At 51.2% G+C, this 27,127-nt stretch overlaps 1 protein-coding gene and 1 long non-coding RNA gene across 2 annotated transcripts; one reads left to right on the top strand and one right to left on the bottom strand.

The window, feature by feature from the left end:
• The first annotated feature begins 907 nt into the window (after positions 1-907).
• ADAMTS8 (ADAM metallopeptidase with thrombospondin type 1 motif 8) lies at positions 908-19,295 on the top strand. The gene is made up of 9 exons (XM_064397864.1): positions 908-1,649; positions 8,747-8,986; positions 9,524-9,656; positions 10,512-10,679; positions 11,303-11,601; positions 13,136-13,319; positions 13,607-13,779; positions 14,220-14,395; positions 15,816-19,295. The coding sequence occupies exons 1-9, from the start codon at positions 960-962 to the stop codon at positions 16,546-16,548; spliced, it is 2,796 nt and encodes a 931-aa protein (XP_064253934.1). The 5' UTR covers positions 908-959; the 3' UTR covers positions 16,549-19,295.
• Positions 18,733-27,127, bottom strand: LOC135285522 (uncharacterized). The gene is made up of 2 exons (XR_010350346.1): positions 26,924-27,127; positions 18,733-22,837 (listed from the first exon to the last, which is right to left on the bottom strand). It is a non-coding gene; the product is annotated as an uncharacterized LOC135285522 (long non-coding RNA).

The raw sequence follows: 27,127 nt of genomic DNA, 5'->3' as shown, positions 1-27,127 counted from the left end.
GAGCACACAGCAGCTACCTGGATTTACAGCCTGAGACTTTTATATTGCTGCAGGGTTTTTCCTCGCTGCAAGGGAATTCAGTCGGGAATTCCAACTCAGTCTGAAACGGGGTGAATGAAGGGTTTGTAAATGAAGTCACACAACACACACACAGAGAAACAAACAAAGAGCAACAGGAGGAGCTGGCTGCATTGTATTATTCTCATAGGTATTTTCCACAAGTCTGATTTAGCCGGTTGTCTTATTCCAGCTGGAGGAAACCCCATGTGGATCCAGCTGTTGGTTCAGAGCACGGAAACTCCTTGTACGTGTGTCCTGTTGGAGTTTTCCCTGGGGCCCAAAGCCCTCTCTGTCCCTGGCTAAGGGAAGGACATGGGAACCTCCCGAGGCACCTTCTGAAACGAGATGCTCTCCAGCTGGCATGGGCCCGCTGCTTTCCAGCTGGGAGGGGATGCTGAGGATCATCCCTCCGGAGTAAACCCTTCCGCGGTGGTGGAGGGGGAAGTGTGCCAGCCCCTCTCCCGGGGCTGGAGCCCCCGAGCCTGGCAAGGATCAGACCCGCGCGGGCAGCGCCGGGGCTGAAGAAGGGGTTAATGCTGGGAGAGCAACAGGCTGGAGTTGACACTTTGGAGGCAGGCGGGGCTGCCGGCGCCTGATTGGCCTCAAATCGTATCCAAAAGTGGGTTGGGGTTTTTTTTTTTTTTAGGTTTCTTTCCCCTTTTTTTTTTTTTTTTTCCTTCTCTGCGTCTTCGTCTTCTTCTTCTATTTTTTTTTTTCTTTCCCTGGTTTGGGGGGATATTTTTGATTTTTTTTTCCTCTTTTTTTTTGGTTTTTTTTTTTTTTTGGTCGTTTTTTTTTTTTCTCTCTCTCTCTCTCTTTCACTTCTCCTCCTCCCCCAGGCTCCGGCTGGCAGGGGAGGGGAGTGGGGAGAACAGCGAGAGATCAAAAATAAACCTCTTATGTCAAAGCCGGGGGGAGAAAGTATAAATACAGCGGGCTCGGCGGCCGGCGCGGAGGCTGCGGGGGAAGAGCCCGGGGGGTGCGGGGCCGTGCCGTGCCGTGCCGGGATGGGGCGGCGGGCGCTGCTGGGCGGCCGGGCCCCGCTCCACCTGCTGCTGCTGTGCCACGCCTGGGCGCTGCCGCCGCCGCCCCCGCGGGACGCGCAGCCCGTGCTGCCCGCCCGCCTGCCCGCGCCCCCGGGGCAGCTGGCCCTGCGCCTGGCCGCCTTCGGCCGCGCCGTGGTCCTCCGCCTCCGCCCCGACACCACGTTCCTGGCCCCCCGCCTCCGCCTCCAGCGCCTGGGCGGCCGCCGCCCGCCGCCGCCGCGCCGCGGCTGCTTCTACGCGGGCACCGTCGAGGGCAGCCCCGACGCGCCCGCCGTGCTCAGCAGCTGCGGCGGCGGGCTGCGGGCCGCCTTCCTGCTGGACGGGGCGGCCTACGAGCTGCAGCCGCTCGGGCGGGCCGCGCCCGGGCCGCCCTGGGCCCGGCTGCACCGGCTGAGGCGCCGCGCGGCCCCGCCGGGAGCGGGCCCCGGGCCCGGCCCCGAGCCGCCCCGCAGGGCGCCGCGCTTCGTGTCGCAGGCCCGCTACGTGGAGACGCTGCTGGTGGCTGACGCGTCCATGGTGCGCTTCTACGGGGAGGACGTGGAGGTAAGGGCTGGCTGGCTGGCCGCCGTCCCCCGGCCCGCCGCCGTCTGGCCGCGCTGGTGCCCGTCCCGTCTGGCCATGCTCCCGTCCCGTCTGTCCCCGTCCCGGCCGCCGCTCCCCTCCTCCCAGCTCCGCTCCTGCGCTCGCACTGCCTCTCTGCAGCCTTCATCCCTCCGTCCTCCCTGCTGCCTGTCTGTAACCTTCATCCCTCCCTCCACTGCATCCCTTCATCCCGCTCCGTCGTGTCCCATCCCCGCTGCCTCTCCTCCTCCTCCTCCAGCCTTTCTGCTCTCCGTCCCTCCTGTCCTGCCCGCTGCCGGGTCCCCCCGGGACGCCGGGGACAGCCTGGGGTGAGCGAGAGGCTCGGTGCCACCCTCCCTCGCTGTGCGGGCTCGGTCCGCGGGGCAGAGCTGCGGTGCGGGTCCGCGGGGCTCTCGCAGTGCTCGGGAGCCGTTCCCTCACCCAGCCAGCCCGTCCTTGCACACAGCGGCTCTGTGATGTCCCTGCAGTCCGGTGTCCCCAAGGCGGGGACAGGGCGGGTCGGTGCCCTCCTGGTACGGGAGCGCTGCGAATCAGTGGCTTTAACTCCGCTTTAACTCCCTTCGAGCGGGAGCCGGGGGCAGACAGCGAACGGAGCAGGGGCTGAGCGATGCGCATCCCACTCCGCAGCCACCTGTTAGCGCTGAGCAGAGGGAGGAACAGCCCCTCGGCCACCAGCGCCTGCAGCTCTGCCCTCCTGTAACGCTCTGCAGAGACCCTGCCCCGAGCAGGCTTTGGGGAGAGCCCTGGAGCAGAGTCCGAGGTGCCTCAGCCCCCCACACCATCTCCAGGGCTGTCCATGTGCCTCATTCATCAGCTCCGGGTCATTTTTCAAAGCCAGCTCCCCACCCCTACCCTGCAGGGATGGGCGCTCCAAATTCAGGTTTGCACCCTTGGAAATGCTCTGTGGTCTTTGCAAGGGACAATCGTGCATTGAATCTGCTCATTCTCGGGTTGTTTTGGGCTCGGGGCTGGGAGAAGAGTCCTTGAAGCAGGAGCTCAGCAGGGAGCGGCTGGGAAGCTGAAACCAGGGGCTGCACTTTGGCAGCCTGGCTTTGCCACTTCTACCGGCTCTATCCTTCCCCTAGGGGCTTCCCTGCTCATAACAAAGCAATATTTTAATTCCAGCCCTGCTCAGGCCAGGCTGGCCCTTGGCAAATGCTAAACTTCGGAGCTTCAGCTGATTGCAGCTGCTCAGCATCACTCTGGTTTTGCCCTTTGCTTGGTTTTTACACTGAGCCAGGCTGGCAGGAGCAGGTAGCAGAGTGAGGGGTGATGCACTTGGATGTACCCCGAGTGCTCAGAGGGCTCAGAAAAGAGTTTGAAGTGGAGTAAGCTGAATTTTTAAGCAACACATATATAAATGGTGGTGGGAATTACTCTCCCCATAGTGTGAAGTGGGTCTCTGATTTCCCAAGAGGGCAGAAAAAATAACACAGTGAACCTTCTGCACCCAGCTGAGCACCCAGTGGCTTGAAAGCAACACCCAAGGGTGTCTACATTGCTAGAAATAAAGTGATTTATTTGGACTGGAGGAAATCCTGATGATGCCCAGCTTGAGCTGGGGAAAAAGCAGCAGCCCTGTGGGTAATCATGTGAAGGCAGCAGGAGAGGAAATGGCACCTGCACAGGACCAAGGGGCTGGAACTGGGGCACCCTGCCCTGCCTGTTGGCTCCATTTTCACCATCATTTCCTCAGCTCCCAGAGCGATATCTTCACATCACCTCTCAGGGAGGGCAAGGAAACCTTCAAAGTTCTTGTTTTGCATGAATAGAGTAATAGCATATTAAAATATTTGGGAGAAAACTTGCACCAGCTCTGGTGCAGCAGCTAAAAAACAACAACCAAAAAACCACCTGCTGTGTTTCTGTGTCTTTTGTTCTCTGGAACAAGAATGCAGGGAGCAGCACAGCAATCTTGCTTCTCCCTAAATACCTTTCTTGTGGGGTGAAAGAAGCAGTGGCAAGTGCTGGTGAGATCTAGGAGAGATGCCCAATGAGTAGAAATGTTGAGTCAGAACATACCACATTTATATAATGACTTTTCTTCCCGTAACCACACTTTAATTACCAAATATTTATTAAAGGTCACCAGCATTGTTTGTATTCCCAGTTATTTTCTTGCATAAGTTGTAACAGCTCGAGCAGAAGAGTCACCCCAAGATGCACTCAAGCGTTGAGAGTTATAATCAATGCCATGCTTGTGGTGGGAAAATGCTGTTCATGATTTATTTCCCATCAATTTGAGCCTTACAACTCAGCTGTTAACCTAATTCAGACAATCAGAGGTTATTCCACCTTCATCAATACTTTTATGTAAACCAGGAGGGAATGGTGAAGTGAGAGCAGAACTAAACCTGAAATTCTGGGGTTTAATCATTGTTTGGGCTTGGTAATTGTGGTATTGGAGGGGCATCAGCAGCAGGACAGTGCTGGGCAGTAAATCCTGGGGGATGTGGCAGGGTTCAGCCTGCAGAGACTGGGAAGAGCCCTGTGATGTGGGGGTGTCCAGGCTGGACACGGGAGCTTTTGCATTTTTCTTGCAGAGAAAGTGCTTGAAAACAAAGGGACTGTGAGCGTCACTCACAGAGTGAAGTGGGGTTTGGAGCAGGGGAACTGAGGCAGGGACAGGGCTAATCCTGTCTGTGTGCAGGAGGGCTGAGCACCTGCAGCTGGGCTGCACTTGTGAGGATGCTCTGCATGGCTGGGGGACGTTTGCCAGGACACCTAAAGCATCAGGCAGCTCCAAAACCCAGCTGCAGCATCTCCAGCCAGTTGGCAGCCAAAGGGGATTCCTGTGGTGGGGTTTCTCCAGTCTCTTGGGTGCAGATGAGACACATTTCCAGGCTTTCCTCCGCAAGCACAATGGCTGTGATCCCCTTTCCCTCCTCCTCTCTGAGTGAGGAATCTGCCCTTCCTGACTCCCAGGGCTGGGAATGGCTGAGGACCACAGCAGAATCAGATCAGTCTGGAAAAGCTGGGATTCCTTGCTGACTCTGTGTTTTTTTCCAGGCAGATTGATGAGGTTTTAGGAGTGCTGTTGCAAACCCTTCCCTTTGAGACCAGACAGGAGTGCAGGGCATTGCCAGGGTCCTGCTGCCAGCTCTCCCACTCCCACTTGGACTGGAGGTAAATCCAAAGCCAGGGTTCTCCAGTCCCACTTGGGCTGGAGGTAAATCCAAAGCCAGGGCTCTCCCACTCCCCCATGGACTGGAGGTAAATCCAACGCCAGGGTTCTCCCAGTCCCACATGGACTGGAGGTAAATCCAACGCCAGGGCACTCCCTCATGGACTGAAGGTAAATCCAAAGCCACCCTGGAGCCTCAGGTCCCCTCGTGTCTGGTTCTTAGGCTGCTTTAGGGTATTCTGCAGTGTGAGTGGGTAAATTCACTTAATCCCATGAAGAAAGAAGGCAGCCCCTCCTAAGCCCATCCCAAAGGCAACTGGAGTGGGATTAAAGGGGGTGCAGCGTGCTGCTGCCATCCACCAGCTTTTCTTCTGGGATTTGTCCTCTGAGGGTGACCCAGAGCCTGCATCCTCTGTGGGGCAGGGGGCTGAAGGAGCAGGCAGCCTCCCTAGAGGTTTCTCTGGCTGGGGCACTCGCCTCGCACCAGGATATTCAACAGCTGCTGTATTTCAGGGCTGCAGAATGAAATGTGCTGGCTCCCACTAAGGCAAATCCATGCTGGCTCCCGAAGTGGAGCACTCCTGCCCTGGGATGCTCTCAGGATGGGGTTTTACTCCATCTCTGCCTCTGTGGAGGTGGGGACAGTCTGGATGTGCCTCAGTTTCCCCTGCCCTGAACAGGGGTAATTGCTGCTTTTGTGGTTCAGCCCCAAATATCCAGCGAAGAGGGGAAGAGAAGGGAGGGAAATCATGTGGCAAACAGAGCAGGGATGGGCAGAGAGCCGGGCAGGCAGGAGGGCAGCCAGGCTGGCAAGGTGTGCCCCTCTCCCCTGGCTTGCCCCCCATTTCCCTTGGCTGCCTGACACATTTTTGTGAGGAATTCTTGGCCCCAGGAGGAGGCTGGCAGGGCAGCCAGAGCCCTGGGAGAAAGGACAACCTGAGATGTTTTTACCAGCAGATTTTTTAAAGCTGGGCAGCCTTTACATCTAACCCTGGTGTTGCTCCCTTCCATCTGCCTGTGCTCCAGAATCTCAGCATTTCTTTCTTCTTTTCCCCCTCTGCAGAAATGCTGATGTTGAGGAAGAAAGCAGGGAAAAAAAACCCAACCAAATCCAACCAGCAAGCAATCCTACAGCCCCAGGCTGGGCTGAGCACTGCTCCCCACACACTGGGGAGGAGGCAGGTCGTGCTGGGGTGTTCTGTGGGTGCTCCCTGCTGTCCCTCTGTCCTGGGTGGGTCCAGCAGCATTAAATCATTCTCTGCATACCACAATAATAGTGCCTGTGTAAGAGCAGTTTCACCCATCAAAATAATAATAATTAAAAATAAATGCCAGGCTTCAGCTTCTGAGTGGTTCCCATGAAAGGGAATGCAATAAGAGACTTTGCAAGAGCCTGTATCAGAAAACTCAGTCCTTCAGTGAGGGTAAAGACAATCACTTCAGTTCCCCTTGCTCTGATTTGTATTTTTCCCTGTCCCTCTGCCTGTGCTGTTTGCTGCTGGAGGGCAGTGCCTGGCTCAGGGCAGGGCTCTCCCAGACACAGTGATGCTGTGGCAGGAGGATCTCAGAGCTGCTGTGTGGCAGACAAAAGTCACCCCTCCTCATTTTTTAGGGGGAATTTGATACTGAGAGCAGAGGGAGCCCAGGATTGCAGCTGGGGGAAAAGGGGTAGGAGGTTTGTGGGGCATCACCCTCCACAGTGCCTTGACATAAATGCACTGAAGGGATACTCCACAACCCTCTCTGGTTCACACTGGTGTTCTCTGCCCCCAGAGCAGTAAGAGGCTGATTTTCCAGCTGTGTTTACCAGACACCCTGCCAGATCTCCCAGGATGCTGGTTGGAAGTGGCAGGGAAGCTCCTTGTGCCTGCAGGGCTGCAGTGCCTGGCAAGAAGGCAGAAACCAGTGTGTTTGCAGCCCTGGGCTCCTCAAACCCGACCCAAAACACTGCCCTGCACCTGATCCCAATCCCCACATCCTCAGCCTCGGTGCTGGGATGGAAACCCTGGAGGAGGCAGTGTTCCCTGCTGCATGGATGGTCGAGCCAGAGCCGGTTTGCAAAGGCAGAGGGAGGATGGGACCAGCAGGATTCAGCCCTCCCCCTGCCAGTTGTTGGTCTAGAGCACTCAGCTGGCCTCTCCTGAGCCCTGAGGATCCGTCATTTGCTTTTGGCCATGGCTTCAAGCCCTTGGCTAAGCCAAGGCAGTGCAGGTGGATTGCTGCTCTCCCCAGAGCAGTCAGGGTCCATCTGAAACCCAACCCATTCCTGCATGGGCCAGGGATGGGTATAAATAGACACCAGATGGTGGAACAAGTGGATTTGACCTTTTAATCTTCACTAAATAGCTGTTTGTTCAGTTTGCTTTCCATCTTCCCTTTCCAGACACAGGGAAGGTGGACAGATGTTTTCCAAGTCCCTCTGTTCCTACTGCTGAAAGAGGTTTTTGGCTGGATGTACCCCTGAGGATGTGAGGACTGGTGTCCTGGGGGATTTGTAGTATGAACTGAGATCTCCCAGGTCAAATCTACTGCTATGGACAGAAACCTCTAATGGGTTAGAAAAGGACACAGATTTATTCCCTTGGAAATGAGGGATGATCCCAGGATGAGCAGCTCCAGCGCAGAGCATCCTTCTAGATCTTCAGGGGCCTAATTTTAAGAAGGCTTTGTGATATTTTTAGCAAGGTTCCCAGTGGACTTTCCCCACAGGGTGAACAATTCCCCCAGGTTTCATGGAGCAACCCCTTGTGGGGGTCTCTCCTCAATTTCTTGTCTCTGCGGTGACTTCTCCGTGACATGAGTTGCATGGATGTGAGTCATGGCGTGGAGATCTGGCCAGTCTAAATAAACCAGTCTCTTCCCTGCTCCCAGCAGTCTTGCTGGGGCCTGCCCTTGGATAATGAGCTGGGGAGGACTTGGGATATGTCTTGTTGAAACAAAACATCTGTTTACGTGGAGCTGCCAGTGGCAGGATAAAATGTGGCAGAATAATTTAAAATAGCCACAAGTGCCCTGGGCAAGTGGCTCTTGGTGCAGCAAATATGCTGTATCTCACTCAACATCTCCCTCATTTGCTAGGAAAACAGCATTTTGTGTCTCAGAAAGTGGCATTGTCCTGGCAGTACCATGATGGATGAGCACACGGAGTCAGCTTTGCTGAGGAAATGTATTTTGGGTGAAACTTGGCTATCAGAGAGGGCTCCCATCGAGTCCTTCCACTTTAATTAGGCTCTGAATTGAGACCGCAGGGTGTAATTTGTCTGGGGAGGAGAGAAGCCACTTTCTCTTTCCCAATACCATATTGTGTAATAGCTGCATTTTTTACTCCTGACTCGGGGCTGTGAGTGGTGCCAAGCAGAGGAGGAATTTTGATGCTCTGATAAGATGTTTACATCAGCCTAAACATCGCTGGCGCTTTTGACATATTAAGTAATCCCTGGTCATCACCAGGCAGGGGATGCTGCTGGGCAAAGTCTTGGCTGTCAGAGTGTTTTAGTGCCAGTTTGTCGCCAAGGATGCTGGGTTCAAACCCTGTGACCAGCACAGGCAGAAGTTTTACTGGATGGTTTCGCTCCAGCAAGGTGTGTGTGAGTTGGTTCCTGCCCTGGGGCAGCGAGGGCAGGGTTAATGCTTTGGGAATGTGCAGAGAACTCTCTAGAATGTTGAGGTTTTCCCCAAGGAATTTCTTCCAGAGGGATTTCTAGGTGCAGAGGGTTCATGGGAGAGGAGGCGTTTGGAGAAGGGAATGCAGGGCTCTCCCCCAGCACAAGGTGTAAAGCATCACATACAGGCAAGGCAGCACTGAGTCCATCAGCCCATGGTCTGGACGTGATGGGCTTCATAAACGAGGCTGATTCTTTCTTTTCAAACAAAAACAATTGCCAGGTAGCAGGGTTTTTACCCAGGCTCTGCCTGCCCATCTCTTCCCCCACAGAACCACGTCCTGACCCTGATGTCCATGGCAGCTCGCATCTACAAGCACCCCAGCCTGAGGAACTCCATCAGCCTGGTGGTGGTGAAGGTGCTGGTGGTGGAGGAGGCAGCAGCAGGGCCCGAGGTGTCTGACAATGGTGGGCTCACCCTGCGCAACTTCTGCAGCTGGCAGCAAAGGTTCAACCCCCCGAGCGACCGGCACCCGGAGCACTACGACACTGCCATCCTCCTCACCAGACAGGTCAGCAGCCAGGGAACGCCCTGCTGCAGAAGGGAGAGGGCTCAAGGCATCCCTGGAGGGGGAGAAGGGGGTTGATCGTGGAGGTGGATGCCCCACTGTGCAAAGAATGCAGCAAAGCAGTTGGGGTGGTTTTATTTGGGGTGCAGACCTGTTGCAGGACAGGCTGACTTGTAGTGGACATCAGTCCAGTTATAAATAAGAAATCCAGCCCCGTGCCATAAACCAGCCTCTGGGCTGACTGACAGAGGTCTCAACCAACAACAGCTCTGCTAAAATAACAAGCATTTGACTGGCTCAGAGTCTAGGGGATGTAGAGATTAGACCAATGGCTGTTTAGAGCCAGAGCTTTGAACTGCCTATAAAAGCAAGCCCCGAACAATTAAACAGGCTGTTGGGCTGATGAACTACTCAGGTCTGTCCTGACACGTGAACATCACATTGTACCACAGACCAGCAGTGGGGTGCTCACAGAGATGTTGGGGCTGAACGTGGGGCTCCCTCTCCCTGCTGACCTCTCCCCCTGCCTGGCACTGACAGGACTTCTGTGGCCACCAAAGCTGTGACACGCTGGGCGTGGCCGATATCGGCACCATGTGCGACCGCAACAAGAGCTGCTCCGTGATCGAGGACGAGGGCCTGCAGGCAGCCTACACCCTGGCTCATGAACTGGGTAACACATCCCTTCCCGAGGGGAAGTCTGCTGCTTCCATCCTGCTGCTGGGAGGGGTCGTGGCACAGCCCAGCACCAGCATCTCCTGGCTGGGGGTCACTCACTGAGCCTTGGGGAGCTCCTGGAACGGACAAATGCTGGTTTGCACCAGCAGAAACACTAAGAAGTGCCCAAATTGGTGTAAATTGGTGCATTTGCACCAGTTCAGGAAGCATTTCTTCACTGGAAGGGTTGTCAAGCATTGGAAGGGGCTTCCCAGGGAGGTGGTGGAGTCCCCATCCCTGGAGTTGTTCAAGAAATGCCCGGACATGGCACTCAGTGCTCTGGGCTGGGTGACAAGGTGGGGATCAGTCACAGGTTGGACTTGAGGATCTTGGAGATCTTTTCCAACCCTAGTGATTCTATGATTTACCTGTTGTGATGAGCTCAGGCATGGGATCAAGCACATCTCTGCTTTGGTTTGCCATTCCTGCACTGACCAATTTTTGCCCAGAGAAGCTGTGGCTGCCCCATCCCTGGGAACATTCAAGGTCAGGTTGGGCAGGGCTTGGAGCAACCTGGTCTAGTGGAAGGTGTTCCTGTTGATGACAGGGAGTGGAACAAGATGAGCCTTAATTCCCTTCCATCCCAAACTATTCTGAGTTTCTAAAAATTTGGGCTGCTTTGCCCTTGCACACAGCAGGCTGTACCACTGAGCTAGACCAAGCAGGTTTTTATTCCTTCTGATTTATGGAAGCAAACAGCTTTGGCAGACATAGGAGCTGCTTGATACCTTACAGATGGTCCCCCACACCATCTGCTGAGGAGCAGGAGCTGGGCTGGGGAGCTCAGCTGTGCCATGCCCTCTGCTCCCAGGCCACGTGCTCAGCATGCCCCACGACGACTCCAAGAACTGCGAGCGGCTCTTCGGGCCCCTTGGCGAGCACCACGTGATGGCCCCGCTCTTCATCCACTTGAACAAGAGCCAGCCCTGGTCCCCTTGCAGTGCCATGTACCTCACCGAGTTCCTGGATGGAGGGCATGGTAAGTCTTCAGTCTGTTGTGTTTGTGGGGTTCCCAGATGAAGGAAGGAATGATGAATCTGACTCCATGTTCCTAGAAGGATAATTTATTATTTTATGATACTCTGTTATATTAAAGAATACTAAACTATACTATTCTAAAGAATACAGAAAAATATTTACAGAAGGCTAAAAGGTAATAATGAAAACTCGTGACTCTTTCCAGAGCCTCGACACAGCTTGGCTGTAGTTGGCCAATGAGTGAAAACAGCTCACAGCAAAAACCAATGAAACAATCACCTGTGAATAAACAATCTCCAACCACATTCCAGAGCAGCAAAATACAGGAGAAGCAAATGAGATAATATTGTTTTCCTTTTTCTCTGAGGCTTCTCAGCTTCCCAGGAGAAGAATCCTGGGCAAAGGGATTTTTCCAGAAAATATGACTGTGACACCAGTCAGCTACAGCATCTCTCAGAACAGCCTTTTCTAGTTCAGGCTCTTTGCCATGCCTGGAGGGGCTGTGGGGCGAAGGGGGAGTCAAACCAGACCGTGGACAGAGGTGTGGGGTGCCCTGCTTGGTGCAGTCAGTGGCATCAAGCCCTGAGAGCTCCATGTCCAGCCTAACTCTTGAGCCCTGCCCAGGTGACTGCCTGCTGGACGCGCCGGCCGAGCCCGTGTCCCTGCCAGCCGAGCTGCCCGGCCAGAGAGCCCTGTACAGCCTGGACCAGCAGTGCCAGCAGATCTTTGGCAAGGACTTCCAGCACTGCCCCAACACCACGGAGGAGGACATTTGTGCCCAGCTGTGGTGCAGGACGGGCAGTGGGGAGCCCCTGTGCCACACCAAGAATGGCAGCTTGCCATGGGCTGATGGAACGCCCTGCAAAGTCGAGGGGCTGTGCTGGGACGGGCGCTGTGTGCAGCAGGAGGCCCTGAAACCCCAGGTAAGGGGACACTGGGGAATGGTGGTGTCCAGGTGCACTCCAGGCACCCACCAAAGCCTTCCTCTCACTCCCCTCCACAGCTGGACAGGGAAGGTTCATGAGTTGAGATAGGAAGGTTCATGAGTTGAGATAAAGACTGAGGAATTACTCACCAATCACCATCACAGGCAAAACAGGCTCAAGTTAGAGCTGTTAATTGAATTTATTAGTTACAAAATCAGAACAATGACAAGTAAAATAAGACCTTAACACTTTCCCCCCACACCTCTCTCCTTCCCAGTTCTCCCTTCTGTCTCCAGTGGTGCAGGGAGGCAAGGAATGGGGGTTGTGGTCAGCTCATCACAGGTTGTTCTTGCTGCTGCTCAGGGAGAGGAGTCAGAGTCCTTCCCCTGCTCCAGCGTGGGGTCCCTCCCATGGGAGACAACTCTCCACAGATATCTCCATGAGTCCTTCCCATGGCCACATTCTCCACAAACTGCTGCAACATGGGCCACTCTTCCACAGGGTCAGTCCTTCCAGGACAGGCTGCTCCACTGTGGGTCTTCCACAGGCTCCCAAATCCTTCCAGGACGGGTTCCTCTCTCCACAGGTCCTGCCAGGATCCTGCAGCAGCTCAGGTTTCCCACGGGGTCACAGCCTCTTTCAGGCATCCCCCTGCTCTGGCCTGGCTTCCTGCATGGGCTGCAGGTGGATCTCTGCACCCCCATGCCCTCCATGGGCTGCAGGGGCAAAGCTGCCTTACAATGAACTTCCCCACAGAATTTTGGGGAAATCTCAGCTCCAGTACTGGAGGAATCCTTGCCTTTCCTCCTGCACTGCCCTGGGGGTCTGCAGAGCTGTTCCTCTTACATTCTCACTGCTCTCTTCTCTGCACCCAATTACATCTGCCTAATAACTTTTTTTTCCTTCTTCTTAAATACATTATCCCTAAGGTCAGCACCACATCTGCTGGGCTCAGCCTTGGCCAGTGGTGGCTCCATCCTGGAGCTGGCGTTGGCTCTGCTGGACGCGGGGGGAGCTTCTGGCAGCTGCTCACAGAAGCCACCCCTGAATCCCCTCCACAAACCCCATGCAGCTGGGCTAGGGCTTGACCCTTTGGGATTTTCAAATCTCTGACCCCACCCCTGCTGTCTCTTTAACTGTCTTTGGATTGGGCTGATTTATTTCTGGATGTCTCTCCTTGGTTAATATTTATTACTGACGAGTCCAGCTCAGACAAAAGTCTGCTACTGAGCCGTGGGCTGGTCTGACCAAAACAAGCAGTGCAAATCTGCAATTAAATCATGACTTTTTGCCCTGCTGGGGAAATTAGCAGCAGTTTCAGAGTCAGTCAGCAAAGTACTCAAAGCCCAGCTTAACTTGAAGCATGTGAACAGACCGGGGGAAGTCGGACTGACTTTGTGTGAAGTACATGCCAAGGCGCTTTTCTGGATCAGGGCTGGGGGAGATTTTAGCGTTGCTCCAGCCCTGGGAGGGACAGCAGGGCATGGGCAGGCTCGGGGCTGTGCTCAGCAGCCTCTCGTGGCTCTTGCAGGCAGCGCTGGACGGCGGCTGGGGCCCCTGGGGCGCGTGGGGCTCCTGCTCGCGCAGCTGCGGGGGAGGCATCCAGTTCTCGCACCGCCACTGCGACAGCCCCCGGCCCCGGCACGGCGGCAGCTACTGCGAGGGCCAGAGAACCAGGTACCAGTCCTGCCACACCCAGGAGTGCCCGCCGGATGGTAAGGATGGCAGCGCCCACGGCTGCTGCTCCACAATGCCTTGCAGGGATTGCTCTGCCCTGGATATTCATGTCTGGGGGAGCAACAGCTTCCTGCTGGGGGCTGTGACCTTCTGTGGCTGATGGAAGGAGGGTGGGATCCCTCCTTCGTGGCATTCCTCCTCTGCTTGCACTCTAACCATGTGCTCTCACTATCCTAACCTCACTCCCACATCTCTGTGATGGCAGGGACAGCGGTTCCTGCCAGCTTCCCGTGGATTTTGGGCCATGTTTCACCTTTTTTTTCAGGGAAAAGCTTTCGGGAGCAGCAGTGTGAGAAGTACAACAGCTACAACTTCACTGACCTGGAAGGGAATCACTTGGAGTGGGTTCCTAAGTACGCCGGAGTGTCCCCCCGAGACAGATGCAAACTCTTCTGCCGAGCCCGAGGGAGGAGCGAATTCAAAGTCTTTGAGGCCAAAGTAAGATTCCTGGTGATGGGAATCTCCAAAGAAAGATTCCTGGAGATGGGAATCTCCAAAGAAAGATTCCTGGTGATGGGAATCTCCAAAAAAGATTCCTGGTGATCGAATCTCCAAAGAAAGATTACTGGTGATGAGCATCACCAAAGTAAGATTCCTGGTGATGGGAATCTCCAAAGTAAGATTCCTAGAGAAGGGAATCACCAAAGTAAGATTCCTGGTGATGGGAATCTCCAAAGAAAGATTCCTGGTGATGGGAAGCACCAAAGAAAGATTCCTGGAGATGGGAATCTCCAAAGAAAGATTCCTGGAGATGGGAATCTCCAAAGTAAGATTCCTGGTGATGAGAATCTCCAAAGAAAGACTCCTGGAGGTGGGAATCCCTCCTGTTTACCCCATGTCAGAGCTGATGCCCTCGTTCCTCCTCTGTCCCCTCCCAGGTGATCGATGGGACGCTGTGTGGCCCAGAGACCCTCTCCATCTGCGTGCACGGGCAGTGCATCAAGGCTGGCTGTGATCACGTCATTGGCTCCTCCAAGAAGCTGGACAAGTGCGGGGTGTGCGGTGGCAATGGCTCCACGTGCAGGAAAATATCCGGCTCGCTCAACAGATCCAAGTGAGGCACCAGGGAGAAGGTTCTGCAGGGCTGGGCTGTGGGAGAAACACCAGCATCCTCTCTCATTCCCCTTTTTCTATCACTAAAGTTGTGGGCTAGGAATGTTTTGGGATCCAAGCCAGCATCCTCAGCTGGCTGGCATTGCAAGAGCCTGGGCTCCTCCCCAGACTCCGAGACTTAAGCTCAGTTTATTTTGGGGCAGAATTATACAAGCCAAGTAGAGCTTATTTCCTAAAATAATAACTGATGTGATGGGCTTGGTACACCACTGCAAATCAATCTGCTGCCCCAATGAGTTTACAAAACACATTTCACACCAGTGCACTGAGTTGGACACATATTCAAGGGCTGATTGTGATATAAATGTTCAATAACTTTTTCCTGGGCTTGGGGTGAATTTGAATGGTGGGACAAGGACACTGGGGCAGTCACTTCCCTCACCCAACAGATTTGGGAATTCTGCTTTGCCAGAGAGCAGAATTTAAGGCTTTTGTTGGAAAACCGTAACAAAAGCCCAACCATCCAGTTCCATGCAGTGAGGTGACTCACACAGTCAAATTAGATTTCCTAAATGGTTTCCTTCCAGGGAACAGCTGAAACAGGGCTTCCACTCTCCTATGAGTTGTTTGTGGTTGACTAAATGGAGATTAGCACAGGAGCTACAGCCAAGAAGAGATCCCATTAAGATCAGGGTGAGGGAGGCCAGGGTGACGGAGAGCAGAGTTTGACTCAAAGGCTTTTTTTCCAAAATACTCTGAACCTAATTACTGACCGCAGCATCCACCACGGGGATCCGTGGAAAATGATCCTGTGCTGGCCCCACAGTGTGAGTCACAGTGCTGAGGGCTCAAGTGAAACCTTCCACGTGCTGTCCCGGGAGCTGGGGCTCCAGGCATGGGATTTGGCTGGCTCTGCAGGAAAACCTTTCCCTGGCATGGGAATGTCCTCTGTATCCTCCAATGGATTACTTCTGCATTGTAGTAGTGGCTGCAAAACCCTTCAAAAAGTGAGCTGAGAGTGTAGTGACTCCCTCCTGTTCTGTTGTTCTACATCTATATCTCTATCTGTACCTACATCTATATTATCTTTGTCAATAGGTGATGTCACCCTTCAGCATCACCTGTGACAGGCTTTCAATCCCAAACACTTCACCATTTCCAAACACAGGGAGCAGGGGGAATTTCCCACCTAGGCTGGTAATTACAGGGCTGTTCATTTGATTGCATCACTCATTTTCATACGTAATTCAGAGAAATCTTCCAGCTGAGCTCACATCTAGAACATCTGCAGTATTTCTGACTCTTGAGTGCTCAGGGTTACAGAGGGATGGCTTCAGAGCCAGGATCCTGAGTGCTGTTCCTTACGTGGGTGTGCTCTTAGTAAGCCTTGCAAAATAACCGTGTCCCTTTGCCCCGTGCAGATACGGCTACAATGACATTGTCACCATCCCCGCCGGAGCCACCAACATCGACATCAAACAGCGCAGCCACCGAGGGGTGCGGCACGACGGCAATTACCTGGCCCTGAAGACCCTTGAGGGCAAGTACCTGCTCAATGGAGACTTTGCCATCTCAGCCATGGAGCAGGACATCCTCATTAAGGGCACCATCCTGAAGTACAGCGGCTCCATGACCACTCTGGAGAGGCTGCAGAGCTTCCGACAGCTCCCGGAGCCCCTGACCGTGCAGCTGCTGACGATTGCCAGCGAGGTCTTCCCACCCAAAGTCAAGTACACCTTCTTCATCCCCAAGGACGTCCCTTTCAGCAAGCAGAAGGGCAAAGAGAAGAAGTCAGTCAACGTCATCCGACCGATGCTGACCTCCCAGTGGGTGCTGGGGGACTGGTCCGAGTGCTCCAAGACGTGTGGCTCCGGCTGGCAGCGGCGGACGGTGGATTGCCGGGATGTGGAGGGTCAAACCTCCTCTGCCTGCAACAGATCCCTCAAGCCTGAGGACATCAAGCCCTGTGGAGACGTGCCCTGCCCTCTCTGGCGCCTGGGTCCCTGGTCCCCCTGCTCCCAAACGTGCGGCGAGGGCGTGCGGACGCGCAGCGCCTCCTGCATTGACTACGCCGGGAAAATCACCGCCCCCGAGAAGTGCAGCTCGCCGGGGCCAGCGCCGGCCACCGCGGCCTGCGTGCTGCAGCAGTGCTGAGCCACGCCGGGCTGCTCGGGGCCAGGGCTGCAGGGCTTCCACCACGCTGGGGCAGGACAGCAAGGGCGCCGTGGACCGCTCTCCAGTGGTTCGTCCCCACCGCGTCGATGTCTACCTCAGAGGGGAGAATAACGGCAGCAAAACAGGGAGGAATCACTTCTTTTCCTTTCTTTCTTCCTTTTCTTTCTGGCTGGCTGCTCGCAGGCAAGTTGTAACTTAAAGGGAAAAATAGGCATATCTGTAGGGTGTTTCCAAAGAGCTGGATGTGGTTGCAGATTGCTTTTGTAGGGTTTGCTGGGGTTTGGCACTGGAGAAAATGGGGAGCCTGGTTTTGCTGTCTCCCCATCCCAGCTGCAGGTCAAGGAGGTCCGGGGTGGATGTCTTTGCTGATAGAACTGGGATTTCTTCACAAAAGGCGTGGAATGGGTTGCCATCCCCTCCCTGCAGCAGTGTGGGTGTCCTTGAGCATGAGGAGTGTTTTATCAGCTGTGGGTTTCACTTGGGAGATAAATTGCTTGTGTGAATGGGAGAAGGAATAAGCTGAGAGCCAGATCCTAGCATGGATCAGGCAGGAGGACAGGTGAGAGGTGGTTTGTGCTGGATTTATAATCTACAAGGTGACAAACCTCTGTCTCCAAACATCCCCAGCACCTGCGGCCATTCCTAGAGCTGTTACCTCACACCTCTGTTTCCCCAGCTATAAAACCAAGGCTTAATTACACCTGATCTGTCTTACAGGGCCACTGTGAGGATTAATTAATTCCTAATTCTGCAGTGCTCTGACTGTGAAATGCCAATTGTGATGCCCTCTGGAGCAGGCACTCTGGTGTGCCAGCATTTCCTTTCCCATCCTTGGCTTTCAGTCCCCTGTGGGCCCATTTTTTCAGCTCTGCTGTAATTTTGGAGATAATTCACTAGCATGGTTCTGCAGCAGGGATGAGCCCAGGATGTGTAGATCATGCCAGAGGTGAGCAGTGCTGCTCTTCACCTCTGCTTTCCTGGGGTGTTTGAGAATGCTCAGATCTGGTGCCAGCTGCAGCCTCGCTTGAGCAGTTCTCAGTCCAGAACCAAGCCTGGCAAGGCTGGAGCTGCTCTTTCCCGGTGGGAAGCAGCCCCAGCCCTCTCCCAGCCCAGCTGCTGCCTGGCCCCAGCACAGATGGCTGTTCAGACCCTGAACTTTGCCCTTTGCAAAGCAATTGCTGGCCATGTGCTGGCAGCAGCCTGTGCCTGGGGAGCAGGGATGGAATTTGGAAAGATTTTGCTGTTGCTGGATGAGCAATTCAGTATCTCCAGGCTCCTCTCATACCCTGCCTTGGCTTCCTTTTTGGCAGCAAAATGTTGAATTTCCAGTGGGATCTGCCTTTTTCTCATAGGAAGGGGAGGAGGGCTGGAATGTTTGATGTTTCAGATTCCCCATTCACATTTATGGAGCAAATCCTTTTCCTTGTCCCTTTTGCCTGAGCAAGCCAAGCTCGTGTGAGACCCTTTCCTGGCTGTGCAGACAGGTTTGGAATGGGATGGTGGGATGAGCTGCTCTGCTGCAGACAGAAACATCCACCTGAAAACATGAAATATTCCTGTTTTATCTCCCATATATGATTTCTATCAAAACCACGGGAGCTACAGCCCAGGATTGAGGGTATTGAGTGCTTGGTTCCTTTGGTTTTTTTAGGAAAGGAAAAAAACCTGAAGGCCAGCTGCAGAGTTTGGATGCAGAGCTGTTTGGGCTGTGGTACAGACCTACCTTTGGGCAATGTTCTACATCTGCTAATTAATCTCCAGGAATTTAAGTTCTAACAAATAGCTGGATGCTAAAGTCATGTAGCCTTGCAGGGTTATTTTCTTTTTCCCCTCTGAGTCTGCAAGGGTTTTAAACCCAAAGCCAGCATGTGTTTCCTCTCCAGTGTCACCAGCAGCATTTAGGATGGGTCAGGAACATCACTCTGAGACAGTGCCAAGGAAAATGTCTGTATTTATCACACAGGATAATGTGTGCATGCCAAGGGGCTTTTCCAGGTTTTTATAATCACTGTGTGGCTGCTTCGCTGGAGCTTCCTAGATGTAAAAACTCCTTGTTTAGGGCAAATCCTGCTGCTTTTCCAGCGAGGAGGAAGGTGGGGATCCCCCGGGAGGGGGGACCAGAGGCGGTGATGCTCTGTTGAGGTGTGGGTGATGCTAAGTGGAATTCCTGCCCCAGGTTTCTGTAAAAACAAGTAGCCTTTACGCTGATTTAAGTCAAAGAGGTTTTATATATTAGGCTATATATATATATATATATATGTGTATATATATATATATGTTTCCCTTCAGTGAAGGATTGTAGCAATGTACTGAGCCTCTTGTGTTAGGTATTTATTACAAATTTCTGTTTGGTTTTGTACAGTAGCTGTCTGGAAAGAATAAAAAAAAAAGAAGGAAAAAAGAGATTAAAAAAGACTGTGTTTTAACATGCTGCTCCCACATCCCCTCTCTGAAAGCTGCAGGGAGCTCAGAGCAGGGATGTCTTTGCTCATTGTTTATCCACTCTGGTATCTGACTGGTGTTCCCCTCCTCCCTGGTGTACCAACCAAGCTGTGTAAGCAAAACAAACCCAACCAAAATTAAGCTTTGGAATTCATCTTAAGGAGAGGGGGGGGAAAATACGATTTTCGGATTTTTAGCCTATTGTTTGTATTTGTTTTTAATTTTGAAAACAGTCTGTTTGTGGCTCTGCCTTTAGCCCTCAATAAAGGACTTCCTGCCTTTTATCTCTTTGCATTTGTCTTTATTTGCACTTTTCTCAGGACTATTATTATCTCCATCCCAGAGAGATTTTAAACCTCTCTTTTCTGTATCTTATTGATAATAAATGGTTCATTCAGTTTTAAGATGCTGAACGAAAATATTACATGAGAGAATAGACAAAATCCATGGAGCCAGAATTATTCTGCAGAAATTTGGAAGCAATTCTGTTTTGCAGATACCTTATGAGCACCTTCCTCTTTTCTATACATATACAGTATATCTTTCTGTATATATTATATACTTATTATAGATAATGTACTATAGTGTATTATAGTATAATATATTATATTATAGTATATATATTACACTATACTATATTATAAATTATACTATAGTATATAGTATTACTATATATATACTATATATATAGTATTATACTATAGTATACTACAGTATAAATAATATACTATAATATATAATATAGATAATATATGTTATATTACTATAATAATATATAGCCATATCATATGAACCATATATAATATATATATTAGATATATGAACTATCATAGAACCATATAATATATTGTGTATATGATGTATATTTACATCATATATATTATATATGCATAATATACATATTAGACACAGAGTATCACAAATCTCTTAAGTGTATTATATATCTATATGTACATCATCTATTAGATACATACATGTTATAGATCTACATAGAATTCTATTATTTATATAGATTAATATAGTCTATCTATATATCCTACATATAATCCTTTTAATCCATGATAATATATTTATTATATTATATGTAGATGTCATATATGTTACATTATACATTATACATATTATGTATGTACATACATTATACATATACATTATACATTATATGTACATAATATATACATATATATACTGTAATCAAATTTTATAACTCTTATTACAATATGTAATAGGTAATTATAATTAATAATTATATTCTAGATAATATATATTTATATACATAGTGGGTATTATATATACATAATATATATTGTATACAAACAATATAGAAATAATGTAGACACATACATACAGAATATAAATCTGTTCAGACAAATAGATAATTCTGCTCTTTACTAGGACAGACAGCCTAAACAGGACTTAACCAGAGGGGATTCTGACTCCTTCACTGAGCTGTGGGATAATTTGCTGCTCTCTGAAACACTGGAGGGCTGCATTTGGTTTATGCCAATGGGAATTTTGGAGCCACCTCGTTGGAATAAGCCTGGGCTCATTACAGAGGAATCTTGGATCCCTGCCAGTTGTCCTGGGTGAAAGCCCACCCTGATGTCTGCTTTATTTTCTATATATTTTTCATATTATATTACATTACATTATATTACATTATATTGTATTCTATTATATTACATTATATTACATTACATTATATTGTTTTATATTCCATCATATTATGTTCTATTTATTATATTCACAGCTACTATTATTTCTATCATAACCATTATATTATACCACATTATTACATTATGCAATACATATATAAAACATTTACATATATAAATATATATACATATACAACATGTTATTGTTCCAGCATTCCACATTACATTATTATTGTCTGTATTTGGGGATTTCCCTGACATGTCCCCACGTCAAAGGGCTCTGCCACTGCTGCCAGCCTGTTTCCAGCCAGGTGTGACATTCCTCCAGGTGACTGCCCCTGGCACAGGGACAGGCCCTGGCTTTTCCCCCACATTTTGACTTCCTTGTTTTGTTGCCTTCACTGGGTTTGAGTTGGATAATTTCAAACAATGCCACAAGGCTTTGGGATATTACCAGCTAGGGGAAAAGTCCTTAATTAAGGATATCAGTGTAACCATCATCATTTAATTTTAGAAAAAAACTAGTGGGATAAGAAAATGAACCGTGGGGTAAGAAATAAACCTTAGGGGAACATTTCTTACACTGTATCCATGATGGTACCATAGAGACAGTGGGGACCAGGAGGCACAGATGGATCTCTGCAGTTCCACCGGGGGAAATCATTGGGGTCAACCCATGGCTGAACCTCCCCAGCCTGTGCTGCCCATAATGCTGTCCCCTGTCAGGGTAATTACATTTCATGGGCATTATTCCTCCTGAAAGGCACTTCCAGAGGATGCAGGATGCCACGGGCTTCTCCCCCAGGCATGAACACTACCAGCTCTGTGTTGAAATGGTGCTTTGCTTCTTGATCCCAAGAGCTTCTCCCTCCAAGGACTGGGCTCTCCTGATCTCCAGCCCCAGCCTTTGCTGGATAGTTGCTCCCCCTTATCCTTGTGCTAAAACTGTTCTTTTTTTTTCAGTGAGTTTCCTCTCTCCTGGGTCCATCCCTCCCCATGTGTTTGTGGACAGGAGTCATTTCCAGTTCCACTTTGCTAAACTTTGCAAGGCTCACCTCATAAAACACCCTCCTCAGCTCTGGGCTGAGTTTATTATCCCTGGACAGAAGGGACCACGGTGTCCCAGCAAGGTCACACCAGCACTTGCTGCTTCAGCCACAAATCCATCCTTATTCCTGATGGAACCATCCTTCCTGCCCTGTCCTAGAACCACAACATCCCTTTGCTGCCCTTATCCCTCATCCATCTTGGTCTTACAACCCCTCTGCTCTGTTAGATCCCTCCTTCCCCACACAGATCCCTGATAAATCCATCCTCAGGTGCCCAAGCAACTCTCTGGTTCCTTGGCAATGGCATTTCCGAGGGGCTGTTGCAATTCAGAGCTTTTTAGAAAGGTTTCTCTCCTAAATTGCTGCTTCAATCTCCTCTCCTGCCAACTGGGATGCTTTAACCCCCAGCACTACACTCGCTGAGGAAAAGGAAAAGCACTTCCAGGTCTGGGGAGGACATAAACCCCAAATCCTCCCCATGCCAGGAGAAAATCAGGAGTTTCCAAAGAGAGAAGTCAGCAGGATTGAGTTAAAGCAGATTAACTGAGCCCTGGAGATCACAACAGGGTGGAGAGGAAACAGCTCCTACTCCTGTGGTAAATTCAGGAGTAGGCAACAAGTCCTTGAGTGTGGGAGCAAAGCTGTTTTCCCTCAGGAGCTGCTGGGTCAGGGAGGTGAGAGCAAGGCTGTGCAGGGAAGGTGTCACTTGCTTTGGTTGTTAATGAGGAATCCTGCCAGGAGCAGGCTGCTGGGAGTGCAGTGTCTGCTCCAAGAGCTGCTGAGGCACAGGAAAACACATCCCACAGGCTGCAAAAGGAGGGTGAAGCAGCTTCCAGCCAGAAATGGCACCTCCTGGGCGCTTGAATGAGGTAAGCAAGGGAGAGATTCAGGGATTAAAGAAAGGGGCAGATCCCAGGGATGGATGGGAAACACACCTGAGTGTTTTCTGAATGTATGGGAAAACAGAATTTCTGTTTAGACAGGCACAGGAGGCTTTAAGGGCATGGCACAACCTCCAGGCACTCCCCTCCTGCTGCAGACAGGAATCTCACTGAAAGCTGTTTTATACCCATCAAATTCCAGGAGGTTCAGCCCAGGAACTCCTGAGATCCCTCTATGTCCCTGTAAGAGAGCAGAAGATGCACAGAGCAGTTTTATCACTGAATCACTCAGGGTTTATGTTGGTGTTGCTCCATCTACATCCACAAATCAATCAATATTCTGATATTCAATCAGAATATTGCAAAATGAATGTAAGAGCAAATCCCATCACTGGGCAAATACCAGGAAACAGGATCTTGCATTTCTCAGCCTCTCACTGGGAAACTGCAACTGTGGAAAAAGCAGAGATAAAGGACAACCCAGCCGCTTAGGAAACCTGAGCAGGTGTGAAACAACTCAGCTCCTCCTCTGGCTTTTCTCCTCCCTGGCCCTGGGAATCACTGGAGAACCTCTGCAGGGCTGATAAAATGTTGTTGAAAAGGGAGAAGAGGCCGAGGGCTGAGGCAGGCTGATGTGCCCCTGCACGGTGATGATGTGTGCAGTGCTCTTTTCTTTTTCAATCAACTCAGTTCACCTTGCATACACAGCACTAGAGACTGAAAGCAAACACATTTCATAGTGCTTTTATAAAAGGTATCAATAAAAGGACTGAAACAGTTCTGTTCCTACCTATATCACTTTTGACAGGTTTTAACATGGCATAAAGGAGAGAGTATTTTATAAACATGGTGTTCTGGAACTTGGTACTGCCTCTGAAAAAATATTTGGTTTCTTTTCCAGTAGCATCCTCAGATCCCCAGCTTTATGTGTAACATGTAGGAGAGGTTTAATGAATAAAACTTACCAGCTGAATGCTGTTGGTGTCTGTTCTTGGCTTCCTGCACTCAGGAATGACTAGTTAATTACTGAATTAATTCTTTCAAAAGAAAGTCAAGGTAGTTCTTTATTTGGGAATTTTATGGCTTATTTCCAGGTCACAGGGAGAGGATTAAAGACTGTTGGTTTTGACAGTGAGGACACAGACATGCTTCACTTTACTTAATTTTAATTTTACTCAATTTTACTTAATTTTACTTTAATTTTACTTAATTTTATATGCTTAATTTTCCTGTCTTCCTACCATGAATTTGAGTAGTTTAGACCCATTTTCTCTCCTGTGCAAAGCCCATCACCTGCTCAGAGCAAGTTTCAAGCTGGATATGAGCACCCCCAGCACTGAGAGTCTCTGCTGGGCTCGCCTGACTCTTTATTCATTAAATTGCTACAAATCAGAATTTCAAGCAATTTTAAAGTTGCAACAACACATCTAGGAAGTCAGCGAGAAAAGGCACATCAGATTCTGCATCTGCAGGAAACAGCACTGGCTCTCAGTTCACTGAAGTCACTCGTTCTACAATTTCACCATCAAACAGCTCCTGACTGAGACTTTTCAGAGCTTTTTGAAGCTAAGGGATGGCAGCCTGAGGTTTTTCCATAATCCTCTGTGATTCAGGAGTTACCACGGGTAGCCAGGAGCAGATTTCCTTGAAAGTTATGTCTCATTAAAGTGGAAACAGCACCTGCAGACACATAATGTGCTGAAATTGGTGCTATTTTACTCCTGCTTTACACAGGAGTAGATTGCAACGGGAGGCTGCATGTGTCAGGATTGCAGGAGACATCCCGGGCAACACAAAACCAACGTAAGGGGAAGTGAAATGAGAATTTAGCAGAGTCCAACTCTCTGCTCTGGTCCCCCGAGTTGTGTAAGGAAGCATCTAAAAGGATCCCTGAGTTTTCACAACAGCACAAGGGAGTTTGGCCCCTTTTCTTTTTGCTGATGGAGCAGCGTGGCTTTTCCAGGGACAGGTTTTAAATTTTTTACTGCTGATTAACGCCTTTGGACCGTGGCCCTTCAATCTGTTTCCTGCTTCAATTTACTGAGAGCTCATCACCAAAAACAACAAAGCCAAACCAACAAAAACCCTGCCATGAAACAATGCACGGAGGAAAGGGTTACGTTCATCCTGTTGCATTAAAACTGGGTTTACCCGAATTTGGACCAAATTGTGGGGGTGGACTAATCAGAGACTCATTAAAGTTGATTGGTGGTTTGTGAGGCTTTGGGAGCAGAATGCCCTGACATCCCAGGGCTGGAGGATGCAGGAGCAGAGCATCCTTGAGCCCCGGGGCAGCCCGTGCTCAGGGGATGGTGTGAAAAACACATTTACTCTCTTGTGCAAATGTAAAAAGTTTAATAAAGGACAACAGGAGGCAAGGACTACAGCTGGGTGCATCTCGGCACTCCGCTAAGACTACACTATCACTTTCGGGGATACTCTTTAAATACTTTTTATTTTATATCAGCCTGCTGCATATTCATAGATCCTCATGCATAGTAAACTTTTTTCTCAAACTAGTTTACATATTCTAAGAACTGTTTCCTTGGGTTCGCCTTTTTAGAGCACGCACATTCCTTGGCTGTGGTGTTACTCCTTTATAATTACTTCTTTTTGGGTCTTGGTCTACACTGTCTTCAGATGGCGAGTGCTGATAGTTGGCAGATCTGTAGTAGATGTCTTTATCTTTAATGTTCATTGGATGTTATCCCATCCAAGCAGGCATTTTAACACAAGCACACTGATATCAGCTATGGCTAAGCTTCATTAACAACAGAAATAAAAACTGTACATTTATAACAAAGTTACTTTAACACCACACATATAAAACCCATTTTGATATTTGTGAAAAGCCAATATAATAACATGTATCTATAACAGTGGGATGCACAGCCGGGGGGATACACCCCCGAGTCCCTGTGCCTGCATGTCCCGGTGTCCCTCGTTCACAGTGTCCCCATTCCCTGGTGCCCCTCGTTCCCCCTGTTGGGGTTCACCAGGACCCCGTTTCCCCCCGCTGGGATACAGCAGGACCCCGTTTGTCCCCTCTAGGATTCAGCAGGACCCCGCTGGGTGCAGCAGAACCCTGCAGGTGTTCACTAGAGCCCCGTTTCCCCCGCTGAAGTTCTCTAGGACCCCGTTTCTCCCTGTTGCAGTGCAGCAGAACCCCATTCCCCCGTTGGGATGCAGCAGGATGCCGTTTGTCCCCACTGAGGTTCACTAGAACCCTGTTTCCCCACGCTGGGGTTCACCAGGACCCTGTTTCTCCTAGTTCTGGTGCAGCAGAACCCTGTTTCCCCGTTGGGATGCAGCAAGACTCCGTTGGGGTTCACCAGGACCCCGTTTCCCCACACTGGGTGCAGCAGAACCCCGCTGGGATGCAGGAGGACCCTGCTGGTGTTCACCAGAACCCGGTTTCCCCATGCTGGGATGCAGCAGAACCCCACTGGCATTCACCAGGACCCCCCTGGGATACAGCAGGACCCCGTTTCCCACCGCTGGGGTTCCCTAGAACCCCGTTTCCCCCGGTTGGGATGCAGCAAGACCCCGGGGGTGTTCACCAGGACCCCCTTTCCCTGCGCTGGGGTTACCTAGGACACTGTTTCTCCCCGTTCCAGTGCAGCAGAACCCTGTTACCCCATGCTGGGATGCAGCAGGACCCTGCTGGGGTTCACCAGGACCCGGTTTCCCCATGCTGGGGTGCACAGGGGCCTCGTTTCCTCCCATTGGGGTTCACCAGGACCCTATTGGGATATAGCAGGACCCCCTTGGGATGCAGCAGGGCCCCATTTCCCCCCACTGGGGTTCTCTAGGACCCCGTTTCCCCACGTTGTGGTGCAGCAGAACCCCATTTCCCCTGGTTGGGATGCAGCAAGACCCCGTTGGTGTTCACCAGGACCCGGTTTCCCCATGCTGGGGTGCACCAGAGCCCCGTTTCCTCCCATTGGGGTTCACCAGGACCCCACTGGGATACAGCAGGACCCCGTTTCCCCCCGCTGGGGTTCTCTAGAACCCCGTTTCCCCCCGTTGGGATGCAGCAAGACCCCGGGGGTGTTCACCAGGGCCCCGTTTCCCTGCACTGGGTTCACCAGAACCCACTTGGGATGCAGCAGGACCCCGTTTCCCCCCGCTGAGGTTCACTAGGACTCCGTTTCCTCCCGTTGGGGTTCACTAGGACCCTGTTAGGATACATCAGGACTCCGTTTCCCATCGCTGGGGTTCTCTAGGACCCCGTCTCTCCCCGTTGCGCTGCAGCAGAACCCCGCTGGGACACAGCAAGACGCCTCTGGGGTTCGCCGGGACCCCGCTTCCCCCCGCTGGGGCTCACTAGGACACTGGTGTTCACCATGACGGGTTTCCCGGCCGGTGCGCCCCGCTCCCGTTCCCGCTCTCTCTCTCTCCCCTCAGGGTGCCGGCTCCGCCGCCGGGCGCGCGGTGCGCAGGCGCGGGGCCCCGCCCCCGCCGCCGCTCGCGGTGCACTGTGGGACACAAACAAAGTGCCCGGGCGGCGCGCGCGGGAGCTCGGACGGAG

This window comes from Passer domesticus, chromosome 23 (genome assembly GCF_036417665.1).
Source record: "Passer domesticus isolate bPasDom1 chromosome 23, bPasDom1.hap1, whole genome shotgun sequence".
Taxonomy (NCBI): Eukaryota; Metazoa; Chordata; class Aves; order Passeriformes; family Passeridae; genus Passer; species Passer domesticus.
This window is presented reverse-complemented; position numbering and strand designations above follow the sequence as displayed.

Bases quoted from the DNA above. Each gene is read 5' to 3' on its own strand.
- ADAMTS8 (XM_064397864.1), top strand. From the start codon at position 960: ATGTCAAAGCCGGGGGGAGAAAGTATAAATACAGCGGGCTCGGCGGCC. The intron at 13,320-13,606 runs GTAAGGATGGCA...CTTTTTTTTCAG, and splicing joins CCAGGAGTGCCCGCCGGATG to GGAAAAGCTTTCGGGAGCAG. The intron at 13,780-14,219 runs GTAAGATTCCTG...GTCCCCTCCCAG, and splicing joins TCAAAGTCTTTGAGGCCAAA to GTGATCGATGGGACGCTGTG.